General features: G+C 39.3%; 1 protein-coding gene across 1 annotated transcript; it reads right to left on the bottom strand.

Annotated features, from left to right (window-relative positions):
• Window positions 1–212: 212 nt before the first annotated feature.
• On the bottom strand, window positions 213–14,219 carry ndufs2 (NADH:ubiquinone oxidoreductase core subunit S2). The gene is made up of 9 exons (XM_057341076.1): window positions 14,087–14,219; window positions 10,350–10,453; window positions 10,077–10,267; window positions 9,860–9,980; window positions 9,546–9,658; window positions 9,380–9,454; window positions 9,207–9,284; window positions 954–1,039; window positions 213–452 (listed from the first exon to the last, which is right to left on the bottom strand). Exons 1-9 carry the CDS (start codon window positions 14,185–14,187, stop codon window positions 329–331), a joined length of 993 nt encoding a protein of 330 aa, XP_057197059.1. The 5' UTR covers window positions 14,188–14,219; the 3' UTR covers window positions 213–328.
• Between the last annotated feature and the right edge of the window lie 307 nt (window positions 14,220–14,526).

Genomic DNA, 14,526 nt, shown 5'->3' with positions numbered 1-14,526 from the left:
GGATTAAACTAGGCCTCGATGAATTTTTGTATTCAAATAACTCCTAGTGTATATAGATAGATAGATAGATAGATAGATAGATAGATAGATAGATAGATAGATAGATAGATAGATAGATAGATAGATAGATAGATAGATACTTTGTTAATCTCATGACACACTTCACATGCAATACCATCAGTGTGTGTGGTGAGAGAAAAAAACTCACAGGACCGTTTATAACATGTGGTTACTGGTTACATTTAAATTTCCTGTCATTATTGGCTTTCTGTAGATCTCAACTCTTTAGTTTAAAATGTTTCAACAGAGAACATTCTGACGTGTGTGGTCACCTGTCGTAGCAGTCGCCATTACTCCCGATGGCCACGTCGAACTCCACCTCATAGTACTTGTCATACGGCTGGGCTTTTCTCAGATCCCATTTAATTCCAGAACCCCTCAGCATCACCCCGCTAAGACAGACAGAATGAGAGTCAGCAATAAACAACCACTTACTGTAAACTACTTCACAGTTCCTGCACTTTCAATACTTTATCTCAACTGCTACAGTCTGGTGCTTAGCAATGTCGTGGTCATGGGAGAAAGTTCTAATCACACATATTGATACAACTGTATAACCTGAACGCACTGTTAATCACTAAGCAAGATAACTGTCTGGTTTCTGCTGCACAAAGACAGAGAGATTCTAAATTCACAAGCAACAGAGAACATAAGGGACGGTAAGCCACTCAACCCAGAGTGGAGTCACCAAAGGATAATATGATCATTTAATTATTATATACAAATTATGATCAAGTGTGTAGAAGGAATTTCATCAGTTTCATGCCTTCAGCTCTGAAACTTCATCCTCAAACTGTGTCCATGGGTGTCATTACCTTAACTATACAGACTTCTAATAACTTGAAGGAAACAATTTATAATATATCTGATTATAAATAAAATATCTGTTTAACCTGAAGCCATAGTTGAGTGCATCTTCTGCCCCAATAACACCAATGCCAACAGTTCTGTTCTTCCAGATACGATTGTTGGTCAGCATCTGAAATAATATAAATCATATTTAATTACTCAAAAATATTAATCATATAATTTAAAAAATATCCATACATGGCTATTAATAGATGGAAAAATTCAGAAATCAAAAATTTTCAGAATTGTTGCTGTAAACTAAAAATGTAGAAATTACATTTACAGTCCGCTACAGAATTCTGCTCTCTCTTGACATCTGCAGTTCAAACAAAAAAATGCAAGTTACTTGTTGAAAATATTAATATATAAACTAAAATCATCACTGTATGTTTACCACAGTGACTCAAGGTAAGGCAGGGTTTTTCCTGGCTCAAAATGAGGCGGAGGTTGTGCCATCCTGATCTTGTACACACACACGTAGGCCTACCATACCTTTAAGTGGCTTAACCAAAGCGACTTCGAGTTTGACATATTAAAAGTTCTAATAAAATTTGATAAAAAATGACAATTATTAAGTTATATAAAACATTACTTTTATTCAACCAAACAGAAATGTTTTTTTTTATCAAATAAAGCTTTTTTATCATTTTCAACTAACTTTTCAGCCCACAATAGCCAACTGAATTAACCAGTCTTTCTAAATGAGCAAAGCTCATTCACATCTTGCATTCTCTGTGGTTCATTTTAAATGATTCTATGATCTCTTATATTCGCTAGTGACTGAAAAGTTCAATAGTTTAAATGAATCGGTTCAAATGAGTCATTCGTGTGCGAGTCGTTCTGAACGCAATGTGCGTTCATACTGGCGAACTCGCTGTGTACAGTATACGCTGATTCAACGATCCAACTGCACAGCTAAAGACATTACAATGATGTGCGTCATGTTAATTTAATCAATTTCAAGAAATTAAACATACTTGGATGCAAAACAAACAGCCGTGAAACACAGGCTGGCTCTTTCTGCAACTCTTTTTAGCGCCTCAGTGTGCTGATAACAAAACAGCACCTCCACTGTGGCGTAATGTCGCAACTGCAGTTACAAATGACAGTCTGATAAATGCACGCAGCATTTCTTGTGAAGACACCACATTTGACGGAGGTGGCTGCCTCCAATTTCTCTATGCGGCAAAAACCCTGGGTAAGGCAAGAATCTAGTGATGAACACAAATTGTTTTTAACACACTGGCTCAACCACTTGCTTATTTCGAACAAAAACCAAGAAATTCACATATCCTTCACACAGAGTCCTTAAATCAGGGGTTTTCAACCGTGGGTCCTGCAAGGGGTCCGCTAATTACACTTTACTCACAGGCAACTTTTTGTTAAAAATGTAAAGCATGGGTACAGAAATATTACAACCAATGTTATCTTTAAAGGCGGGGTAACCGATTTCCGAATTACACTTTAGACAACTGAGTCGGGCCGAGTACCAAAACAACCTTGTAGCCAATCAGCATTAAGGTGCACACTGCACAGGACGGACATTAGCCGAGCCGAGCGCTGACGAAAGCGAAAGATGGGGATAGGGGTGTGTTTGTTTTGGTGATTTGAACATCATGATGGATCTGGATAGAAACATACACTGTTTCTTGTTTTATTTCATTTTATTATTCTATTTAATTTATCTCATTCATTATAATATTCACTTATCATATGTATTCATTCATCTATTTTATTATTAACTTTTATTCGTATTATTTTGTTCCTTACTTTCCTGTTGTTTAACCTCGTTGGGAGTTGTATTGTCTCTTATGCTGATATGAGTTTCCAATGGTCTCTATCTCAAGGTTCATAATAACGTCATGAGACAATGTTTTGATACTGTAATCCTGAATGTTTAAAAACCCATGTTGAATCTGTTTTTAGTCAGACGAAGTTTGACAGCTTGACTGAGCATCAAAGCTCAACTGAGATTATTCAATAAATCATTTTTCAGTTTTTCACACATCACTTCGTCTCCTGCCCACTGTTCTTCCCTTCAGCGCTGTATCTATTGACTCACAACGGAGTTGATATTTCCAGGTTTAATAAGTTCCTGACGGAGAGAGATCTAGTGAAACTGGACTCTAAATCTATGATCGGAAAGATCTACAAGCCATATCTCATAGTTGGATCTATCAATCAGCAACGGCTAAGAGAAACCAGACACCCCGCCTTTAAGCTGCGCACGTGAATTGCAATTTTAACCTGCATACACACAGACAAAAACATCCATTCAGGCAGCGGAAGCAAGCAATGGAAGAAACGTTACGTCTGCATCATAAAAACCGGTAGGGTTAGAATCAGTGCATTCTCGGTCTCCCTTCCGATAAAAGTAGGCATGAAAGGATTTGTATAAATAATAAATAAAATGCATAATCATGTTTCTTAACTTCTGTTCAAATTTGTTAAAGCTGTAAAGCGTGAATTTGACAGCCAAATGACACCACACCGCTTCTGCATTGTAAACTCTGACAGAAATATCGTACGTGTTTAAAATCAAAGTAGGGCTGCAACAACTAATCGATAAAATCAATAATAATCGATAATGAAATTCGTTGTCAACGAATTTCATTATCGATTAGTTGGTCTGTGACGTCACTTGCGAGCTGCGCAGTTATAAAAAAGCGCATCTTCCCTTTTAAAATTACCGTTTCAGATGTGTCTCTCCGTGCAGCATGAGCTGCGCAGTTTTAAAGTCACACGTGTCTCTCCGTGGATGCGTCTCTTCGTGCAGCGCGAGGTGCGCAGTTCTAAAGTCACACATGTCTCTCCGTGGATGCGTCTCTCCGTGCAGTGCGAGGTGCGCAGTTTTAAAGTCAGACGTGTCTCTCCGTGCAGCGCGAAGTGTGCAGTTTTAAAGTCACATGTGTCTCTCCGTGGATGCGCGTCTCTTCGTGCAGCGCGAGGTGCGCAGTTTTAAAGTCACACGTGTCTCTCCGTGGATGCGTCTCTTCGTGCAGCGCGAGGTGCGCAGTTTTAAAGTCAGACGTGTCTCTCCGTGCAGCGCGAGATGCGCAGTTATAAAAAAGCGCATCTTCCCTTTTAAAATTACCGTTTCAGATGTGTCTCTCCGTGCAGCATGAGCTGCGCAGTTTTAAAGTCACACGTGTCTCTCCGTGGATGCGTCTCTTCGTGCAGCGCGAGGTGCGCAGTTCTAAAGTCACACATGTCTCTCCGTGGATGCGTCTCTCCGTGCAGTGCGAGGTGCGCAGTTTTAAAGTCAGACGTGTCTCTCCGTGCAGCGCGAAGTGTGCAGTTTTAAAGTCACATGTGTCTCTCCGTGGATGCGCGTCTCTTCGTGCAGCGCGAGGTGCGCAGTTTTAAAGTCACACGTGTCTCTCCGTGGATGCGTCTCTTCGTGCAGCGCGAGGTGCGCAGTTTTAAAGTCAGACGTGTCTCTCCGTGCAGCGCGAGATGCGCAGTTTAAAAGTCACACGTGTCTCTCCGTGCTGCACGAGGTGCGCAGTTTTAAAGTCACACTTGTCTCTCCGTGCAGCGTGAGGTGCGCAGTTTTAAAGTCACACGTGTCTCTCCGTGCAGCATCGAGCTGCGCAGTTTTAAAGTCACACGTGTCTCCGATGCGTCTCTCGTGCAGCGCAGGTGCCAGTTTTAAAGTCAACGTGTCTCTCCGTGGATGCGTCTCTCCGTGCAGTCGCGAGGTGCGCAGTTTTAAAGTCAGACGTGTCTCTCCGTGCAGCGCGAAGGTGCGCAGTTTTAAAGTCACGATGTGTCTCTCCGTGGATGCGCGTCTCTTCGTGCAGCGCGAGGTGCGCAGTTTTAAAGTCACACGTGTCTCTCCGTGGATGCGTCTCTTCGTGCAGCGCGAGGTGCGCAGTTTTAAAGTCAGACGTGTCTCTCCGTGCAGCGCGAGATGCGCAGTTTAAAAGTCACACGTGTCTCTCCGTGCTGCACGAGGTGCGCAGTTTTAAAGTCACACTTGTCTCTCCGTGCAGCGTGAGGTGCGCAGTTTTAAAGTCACACGTGTCTCTCCGTGCAGCGCGAGGTGCGCAGTTTTAAAGTCACACGTGTCTCTCCGTGCAGCGCGAGGTGCATAGTTTTAAAGTCACACGTGTCTCTCCGTGCAGCGCGAGGTGCGCAGTTTTAAAGTCACACGTGTCTCTCCGTGCAGCGCGAGGTGCGCAGTTTTAAAGTCAGACGTGTCTCTCCGTGCGGCACAAGTTGCGCAGTTTTAAAGTCACACGTGTCTCTCCGTGCAGCGCGAGGTGCGCAGTTTTAAAGTCAGACGTGTTTTGCATGCATCTCTTCAAGCTGCGCAGTTTTAAGGGGAGAGGTGTTTTAAATGACAAAATTAAAGATTATATTAGTAAAACCCAATTTGTGGTGTTTGCACTTTGCAACATAATAGGCTAAATACCCTGATTTGGTGGTTTATTTAGTTCAGAGATGGGTAACGAAGTACATTTACTTGAGAACTGTACTTAAGTACATTTGAATGACAAATATCTCACTTTTCATGGCACAAAAAAATATTTCCTTGGCCGACCCTCCCCTCGCTCCCACGTTTGGGAGACTATTGTCAGTTGCTTCTAATATGACACACATGAATCAACTCACCAGGTGTGTTAATTATGGAGATATTCACAACATTTTGGGAGAAGGCTAATGAGTTCAGTTGTGTATACTTTTCCCATATCTGATTTACTTATTATAAGCAAAAGATGTAATTACATTTATATCCGATTAATCGAAAAAAATAATCGCCCAACTAATCGATTATCAAAATAGTCGTTAGTTGCAGCCCTAAATCAATGAAACACGCACCGTGTAGTAGGGTTGCACGGTGTACCGGTGCTACGGTAGCATCGCGATGCTAAAGCTTCAAAATACCCGCGATGCCTCTCTATTTTTGAAACGGTAGTATCGTAGTACCGTAGTTAATGTTGCATATGCGCATTAATATTTATTTGAACACTTACATCTGCCTTTTTGCGGTGTTTATCTCCAAAATAAATGTGTGTTTTGAATGTCTCGGACGAGTTAATGATTCAAATTGGCGATTTGAACGAGTTGGTTAAATGATTCACTAACTCAGTGGAAAATTGACGCCACCTACTGGCCGTTTTAGTTCTGCATTTAAAGTAAGCCTAATATTTCCCTTTGACTGCTGTATCAATTAAATTTGTCCAACATTTGAATTAGTTCCTACGTGAAAAATGATCTAGTGTACTTTAGTATTTACTACAGTAAACTACTAAAACTCATAGATACTAGTGTTTTGAGTCTTATCATAGTAAATATTTAAGTATACTACAGTATTTATAGTATTTACAAATGACTAAATGTAAATGTATTTGCTACAACTTATCCAGTTACTACAGTTAATACAATAACATATTCTAGTGCAAAGTATAATACAGTTTACTATAGTAAATACAAAATGTTTAATCTAAATCTGTGTTTTTTGTATAGATTTGAATTATATGGCACAGCATCATGATACTACTTGGTATCGAGATACTTCAGCTGGTATAGTATCGCAAGACATGTTTATGGTACCGTGACAACCCTACCGTGCAGTACTGATGATGGTGCCCGTCAAACAAGTTGCCCCGAAAATAAAGCAGACTCTTTGCATCATGTTGCTCTCCTTAGTCTGATATGATATGCTCTGCAGAAAAAAAACTTGTGTTCGTTTTCATTTCCACGACAATGCTGATCCACGAGAAAGACAACGGAGCTCAGACTTATAAAATAGTGGTGTGTTCTGCAACACACAGAGAAGCGGAAGAGAAAAAAGAATGACACTTAATAAAACGGCCTGATTTTACAACAGAATGCACAAAATCTGCACTAATTTCTTTCGCATCCAGAGACAACCCCTACCTCCACTAGAATAGTCTTTGTGCCATTCACCAGGGTCAGTCATCTCATTGAAGCCTTAATAAAAACTAAGGTTCAAATAAATGTTTAATTGTCCATCTCACAGTAAAATGTTTGATCCTGCAAATCCCTTACAATAATCAAGCAATCTATATTAAAAACAAAAATAATACACAAAAGTATTTAGCCTATGTGCAACAATAAAATAATAGATGTCTTAACATAATATTGCTGTGTAACTGTGCTGTGTAGTAACGGATTGCATGTAATCTGGATTACGTAATCAGATTCCAAAAATCAAGTACTTGTAATTAGAGTAAACTACATTTTAAAATACACGTAATCAGACTACAGTTACTTTTCTTATGGATTACATGATTACATATTATTCACAGAATGGCAGTAAGTTGTTTACAGTTCAGTGATTTTCCCTACATTATTTCCTTATTTTTCTAATATTTTATTTTTATTCTTTTTTTACAATAAACATACCTACCACTAATAAATGTTTGTGATTCTTCTAGCTTTTTCCGGCAGAGAGGGGAGGGGTTTGGAATCGCACAGAGATGCAAAATGGAGCAGCACTCAGCATTTGATGGCTAGATGCAGTGTTTCCCATAGGATTTTGACAGATTTGTGGCGCTGGTGACATCACAAACTAATTAGCATATTTGTGACGTCATCACGTCGTGTTAGCACTCTTTTTGACAAGAAAAAGTTGACAAAAGCGCTTTAACAAAAAAAAAGCTTGCAGCGTTTGGTTACAAATAGCAGCCGAACACCATTACTTCGCGCACGAAGGCAGCCCAGAGAAACATAGGCAGCGTAACGGAAGTCTATTTGAATTATAAACAGAGAGTGTCTTTGCAATAACTAATCACATATTTAAAAACTACAATACTAATTTCTCGATAGAAATGCAATCAGAAGTTGTTGAAAGTGAAAATTAAACTTACATTTATACAAAACTATCCTCCGACGGGCGTTTTGGCTGCCATTTTATTTTTTCGAGTTTGAGCCTTCTCGACCAATCATGTTCCTCGCATGTTGTTATGGAAACGACAGGTCTCTGTCATTGGTTAGCTGTGAAAAAGGAGCTTGAAGTAGGGCGTTTTTTTCAGAAAAGTTGAACTTTTTTCAACCTCAAAAGTCGCTCTGAGCTGCAGAAAAAGACACTGGCGCTGGCGTTTAAAAAAGCGCTCAGGACGTTTTTTGAAAACACGATTTACTCCATAGGATTATAATGTAAAACAGATGCTAGCAGCTTCAAAAAAGAAGTCAAGTCTGAACATGGCTGTATTTTACAACGGGATGCCACCAGCAGTCACTTTAACCGCTGCAAAAATTCTGATTTATAAATGCAACATCAGCGGACAAAATCACAATACAGTACATCTACATTAAAGAGCGGCTATATGCTGTTTGCACTTTCTCGACAATGTGTTGCTGTATTACGAACGCTTCTTTGATTTTAAATGCAAGTGACAGTTAAATACGAGAGGCCGAGGGCTCGCGCACACACATGGAGCTCATCGGAAGAACACGGAAGATGAGGCACGATGCCACGCTCCACTCACACCAAACAAGTCAGAGAAGACACGTAAGCGCTGTTTATCCACTAGTTATTTGATCACAGATACTGTCATTTAGCATGGATGGATGGATTAAAAAAAATGTGATGCCAAATATACTTGGGCTGCCATAAATATACCTGGGCAGACCACCCAAGTAAATGCATTGTATGGGAAACGCTGGGATGTATACTAGGGGTGTGACGAGACACTTATCCCACGAGATGAGACGAGACACAAGCTTGGGTTCACGAGAACAAGACAAGATTTTTACACAATTTTTAAGTAATCCTAAATGATGAAATATGAAAAAAATGACTTATTCAACTGAAAATCACAAAATGCAAAATAGGTGCATTTAGAAAATTTATCTTAAATAATGTTATTTTATGTCAAATATTTATGAATTATAGTATGATTTAAAAGTGGCAGGGCATCTTCAATACTAATTTCACCGTTCATTTCAACTCCATCATGCTGATATAACGAAACCTTGACAAGAAATCGTGTCACATTTTAATCTTGCGAGATCTTGTGGCACAAGATCTTGTCACACCCTTAATAGACACCCATTCATTTTTAAGGAAACTCAGGGGAAAACTATTCAGTGTTACTATCAGTAAACACTAACATCAAGTTATATGAGTGTTAGTATTTTGTCTGTACTGTACTTTAAAAAGATGTTGAGGCTCTTGTTGGTGATGAAAAATTGAATATTTTTCTTCGTTATATCTGTCAAAGTAGTACAAAATTATCCTGCTTCAATATATGTGACATCAAATAAGATTTAAGTCAAAAGTAATCGAAATGTAATTCAAAAGTGCTGAGTTTTGGGTCACATACCTCCTCCACTTCATCAATGCGAATAGAGAAATTCTTGCACCATTCATAGATGTCGTCCATGAGACCAAGAGGCATGTCCTGCAATAAAACTGCTAAGTTACCAATCAGGCTCCACCAAACTAGGTTTGAACAGAAAGAATTCATAGAGTAAGTCTTTGTGGTTAAAAACGTACCTGATGAACTCCACCGGGTCTGACGTATGCAGCATGCATCCTGGCTCCAGATACTCTCTCATAAAACTCAAACATCTAAAAAATAAAATATTTTGTAAAAAGCACAATGCTATTGAAGAAGACATCTAAGGTCAACGTATTGTAAACTTTCTGGCAGAACTGGTACCTTCTCTCTCTCCTCAAACAACCAGAAGAAGGGGGTCATGGCTCCAATGTCAAGAGCGTGGGTGGTGATACCCATGATGTGGTTTAGAATACGTGTCATCTCTCCAAACAGCACTACAGAAGCCATATAAAACAATTAGATAAAGCAACTGGTACAGCCGGCAGGACACATTCTAACTAGAAAGATAAATTCCAGCACTATAGAAGTAATGAATGCTAGGAGGACCAAAGGACTTTTATTTGTGTTGTGATAGGGTCACTCTTAACCTAAAAATGAATAAATGTAAACTAAGCTAAAACAACTCTGTGTCTGACCTCTGATCCACTGTGCACGGGGCGGAGCCTGAATGTTAAGCAGTTTTTCTACAGCGAGTGCATACGCTTGCTCATTACACATCATAGACACGTAGTCCAGCCTGTCGAAGTAAGGAAGTGCCTGGAGCAACACAAAAAATCTTTGTTGCTGAGTTTACGTAAATTAACCAGTTTGCATTGAAGTTCAATTCTTCAGGGTGTGTACATTTTAACAAACCTGAAGATATGTTTTGTACTCTATCAGTTTCTCAGTGCCACGGTGCAGGAGGCCAATGTGAGGGTCACATTTCTTTACGGACTCTCCGCTCAGCTCCATCACTAGACGCAGCACTCCATGGGCCGCTGGGTGTTGAGGTCCAAAGTTGATGGTAAGGTTGGACACTTCCTTCTCTGCTGGTGGGTCCTTATCTGGAAGACAGAGAGATGTTTGATTACATGGCCAATGCTTGTTTGTGTAAATGTGGCATGATAGTCACTTGGTCAAACCAACCATTCCAAGGTGGAGGTGCCCATTTCTCAGTGATGGCACTGGGATACATCACTGCTCCAGCATATTGCTCCGCCCACTCTACATCTGGCTGCCATTGCTTCAACCTTAACAGTATTGAAAATGAAATGTCATTTATTTACATTAAATGACACTGGAACTTTTCTCAGCACCAACTCCCCTCTTTTTAGAATTCTTTACAACCAGCTGCTATCAAGTTAACTTTTTATGAATGTACTTAGTCAGTAGGGCGATGTGACGATGTTATCGTATATCGCCAATGTCTCGCAAATATCCCGATGTCGATTACAACAGACAGATACCAGACGATAATTGGTTAATTTAATGATAATTTTATGGAAAATACGGGTTATAACATTATTATGGTATGTAGGCTTTAGCGTGAACGTTAATGTTCATATGCCTAGGCAGTCAGTAAAAGTGACAGAATTTTGGAAATGCTGTTTTGTTCGGTCAGTTGAATGTGCTGCTGTTTTCCGCCGGTGTTCTGCCAATTTATGCATCCCTATCAAATTTTGCTACCTCCATACAAAACAGGACTAACCCCTCCCCCAACCCAACCCTTACCCCTAAATAACCCCTCCCCCAATCACAACACGAGGGTAGCACAAATTTATGGGTAGCATAAATTGGCAGAACACCAGTCGCTGCACAGATAGACCAAGAGAAAGACGAGCTGCGTCGGCAAAACAAAACCTCACGCTCGCGGGGCTGTACCGGTGTTCGAATTGTTCTACCCTGTCAGATTTTCCTACCGCAGGGCAAAACGTAATATAAACTAAACCACATCAACAAAATAAACAGGTAGGATGATTTTACAATGCAAGATACCATACCATCTTAAAATAAACACATAAAATAAATTTACAGCGTAAATACCCTGTCAAGATTATCCTGCCAGCATAAGAGAAACATGTGCTTCTTCATGTATACACATGAAGAAACTACTGTTGCGTTTATAATTTTGGTCAGTGTAGGTGTCATTCAACACGAGTTACACACGTTTCACAAAGACCTGACTTCCAGAAACTTATTTTATTCAGTGTTTTGCTGTTTGTGCTTTTAATTTAATTTATAAATACACGCCAAATGCTATAATACGAAGTTTAAATCCAAAATAATGTTTTTTATTGTGCATTCCAATTATTATCAATTAAACTGCAGTTGATTTGTTTTGATTTAACTAGGGCTGAAACGATTCCTCGAGTAACTCGAGTTATTCGAATACAAAAAATCATCGAGGCAATTTTTGTTGCCTCGAAGCCTCGTTTAATCCATTTAACTACAGTACACACAGAGCACTGCGTTTCCCCACGGACCGTTATTACTGACGCACAGCCCGCTAAACTATTCATGTTACAGGGCTCTGAAGTCTCATGCAAATGCATTCACCGTGAGACACACGCGTTTTAGTATGTTCACACGCTCACACGTGTTTCTCATGCTGATAAATAACTGATAGCTTATAGGGCTGTGACGGTTGCCGTAACAACCGCACCACCGCGATGGTAAAGTGCTATGACGGTGGCAAACTGCCACCGGCGGTAGTGCACGTCACTCTGACAAATATAGGTGTAATAAATATGAGAGTTGCGATAACGATTGCTAGTTGTAGCCTTTCAGTTGTGGATGGTTTTATTTAAAAGATTTTAAATTAACAGAAATTATTGGCATACGTTTCCGTTGGTGCGTTCGAGCGCAGGCCTGCACGGCAAAACCCAGGTTATTCTGCGGGTTTTGCAATGGATCTTATTGTGAAATGAACAGATACGTAAAATCAAAACTGGCTATGACCCACTTGCTTAGTGTCGGAGCGCGTGCAGGTTTTGCCGCGGTTGCGGAGAGCATCTCTTCATTTGCGCTCCTGTGCACATCTTCTGAACGCGCATTTAGTGCAGCTGTAGGCCTACACATTTTAATCTGGACAATGTCAACAAGTAAGTTTCACATCAACGAGTCGGAAAAAGTAAAGTTTTTATGGCAATCTGAATAGGAAAGCCAAGGTAGGTTTAAACAGTTTGTTTCAAATGGAATTGTTAAGGACTGTAAGGGTTAATACGCCAATGACTGAAGTTACTGCAACAAGAGCTTTTTTATTTAGTATTTAGCTTTCTTATATCATTTAAGTTTTCATTATTTACTGATGTTTATTTAAATGTTTTATATGCTGTAGTGTGCCGTTTCACTGATGGATTTGCGCGTTAAACATTGACGGATGTTTCATCCTCATTTATTTCAGATATCATATTTCAATTATTTAACAATTTCAAGTATTTAAATAAGGTCTATATTTCTCTTCCACTCGTCATGTGGTTGCTACACGCAAATATAATAATATAAATATTATTTATATAAATAATATATATTTCTCAACCACCGCACCATCTATTACCACCGCAGTGGTAAAAAACTGCCACCGTCACAGCCCTAATAGCTTATTGAAACGGTGAACTGATATTTTACTTAGTTTTAGTCTATTTTACGAGTGAAACTTGTTTTCCGGCTGCATTGAGTCCATCAAACTAGATGCGGACTAGTGGACACCGAATCCTGTTATTTACACATTTCATCTGTCTGTTCTGCGTGAATGAACTGCACTGTTTAACGTGCTACACGCGTGATGCTCATGAATTTGTCTGCGTCTGCGCTGAATGAGGACATGAACTTCACCTCCAGAGTTGCGCTGAGAGTTTATTTCACAAACATGTTATTGTTTGAGTGAAGAAACAGACATACTAAAAAATAAGCATCTGACAACCTGCAAAAATAAAAGTCATAGGCTATTGTTTGAAATTATTATTTCCATTTTTATTCATGTTTCTTATTTATATATTTGTATTATATTGCATTTTGAATTTAATATGGCAATGGAATGTACTAAATGGGTTTAGTTTTCACAGATATTAATGTATGCTATTTCAGCAATAAAAACTAATTGTTCTAAAAAGGAAACAAATTAGTTGTTTTACTCATTTTAAGAGACCTGTCTTATTTTCTCTTGTATATTTAGTATTGCTTTTTAATAAAGAAAAAGTACTTATTATCCGAATACCCGATTAATCGATGGAAAATCAGTAGAATACTCGATTAGTAAAAGAATCGATAGCTGCAGCCCTAGATTTAACCCATAATAACTAAAAAAATACAGCTAACTTACACAATAAAACGCAATAAAAACATGATAACATAATAAAAAACATGATTTGGGGATTTTTTTATCTTATTTTGAAACCAAACTCTTCATGTGTTGTCAGCTAAAGTAGCGACGTTAACTTACATGTGTTGTAAATACTTTGGGGAGGCATTATTGACAAGTACAGACATTTGAGTTGTTTGTATGATTTCAAAACGTACACGACTCAATAAAACGGCATTCTTGCAAGAAATGCGATCTGGTCTTAAATCTAACTGTTAAGATGTATCAGTCACGTAACATTAAACGGAAAATTATTTATTTACGGTTTCATGCTGACAGTTTCATGCTCCTTTTTCAGCGACTAATGTACAATAATTTTAAATAACAAACATAAAATAATTATGTAATAATGGGCGTCAAATGGTGTTATCAATTTCCATTTGTCAAATACAAAGTCGTATATATAATGGTTATCTAATCCAAAGGCAAGTTGATCAACCTATGATAAAACGCACTGTGTGGATGACCCTTAATATTCCAACATATGCTAAAAGCACAGCATGGATGATCATAAATGTTATACCTCTTCTGAAGCAGAACACATGAAGGAGTGCTGATGTTACTGTTCAAAATCACTGAAGGGCGTCCGAGTCTGGAAAGCGACCTCAGCATAGTCGCCGCCATTTTTCCCCTCCGTTCTTGCAAGCCGCTGCTTTTTCTTCACGGCGGATAGCATTAACGCCACCCTAGCGCCATCTGGCGGAGGGAGGAGTTGGTTCGGTGCGCATTGCATCCACGAATAGCCACCAGATGTCACCCAACACTTGAGTTATTGCTGCATTGCCAGACCTAACCCCTAATGTAGGAGATTAAATTGAGGATATGATGTCTAATGTGCATTGTGTGATCAATATAAAATGTTTATATAATATAATGTATCTTTGAGAGTGGTAAATGTTAAATGGTTCCATAATTGGAACGACAGACCTGAGTCAGCTTGGGTTGGGCACAGCAAGGGTTTGT

Source organism: Triplophysa rosa, linkage group LG1 (genome assembly GCF_024868665.1).
Source record: "Triplophysa rosa linkage group LG1, Trosa_1v2, whole genome shotgun sequence".
In the NCBI taxonomy this organism is placed as follows: Eukaryota; Metazoa; Chordata; class Actinopteri; order Cypriniformes; family Nemacheilidae; genus Triplophysa; species Triplophysa rosa.
Note: the sequence above shows the minus strand (reverse complement) of the source record. Positions and strands in the feature narration are given on the sequence as shown.

Coding starts and splice junctions, on each gene's coding strand:
- ndufs2 (XM_057341076.1), bottom strand. CDS start 14,187: ATGGCGGCGACTATGCTGAGGTCGCTTTCCAGACTCGGACGCCCTTCA. Junction 9,981..10,076: donor AGTACAAAACATATCTTCAG/GTTTGTTAAAAT, acceptor GTGTTGCTCCAG/GCACTTCCTTACTTCGACAG. Junction 453..953: donor GCACTCAACTATGGCTTCAG/GTTAAACAGATA, acceptor TGTCTGTCTTAG/CGGGGTGATGCTGAGGGGTT.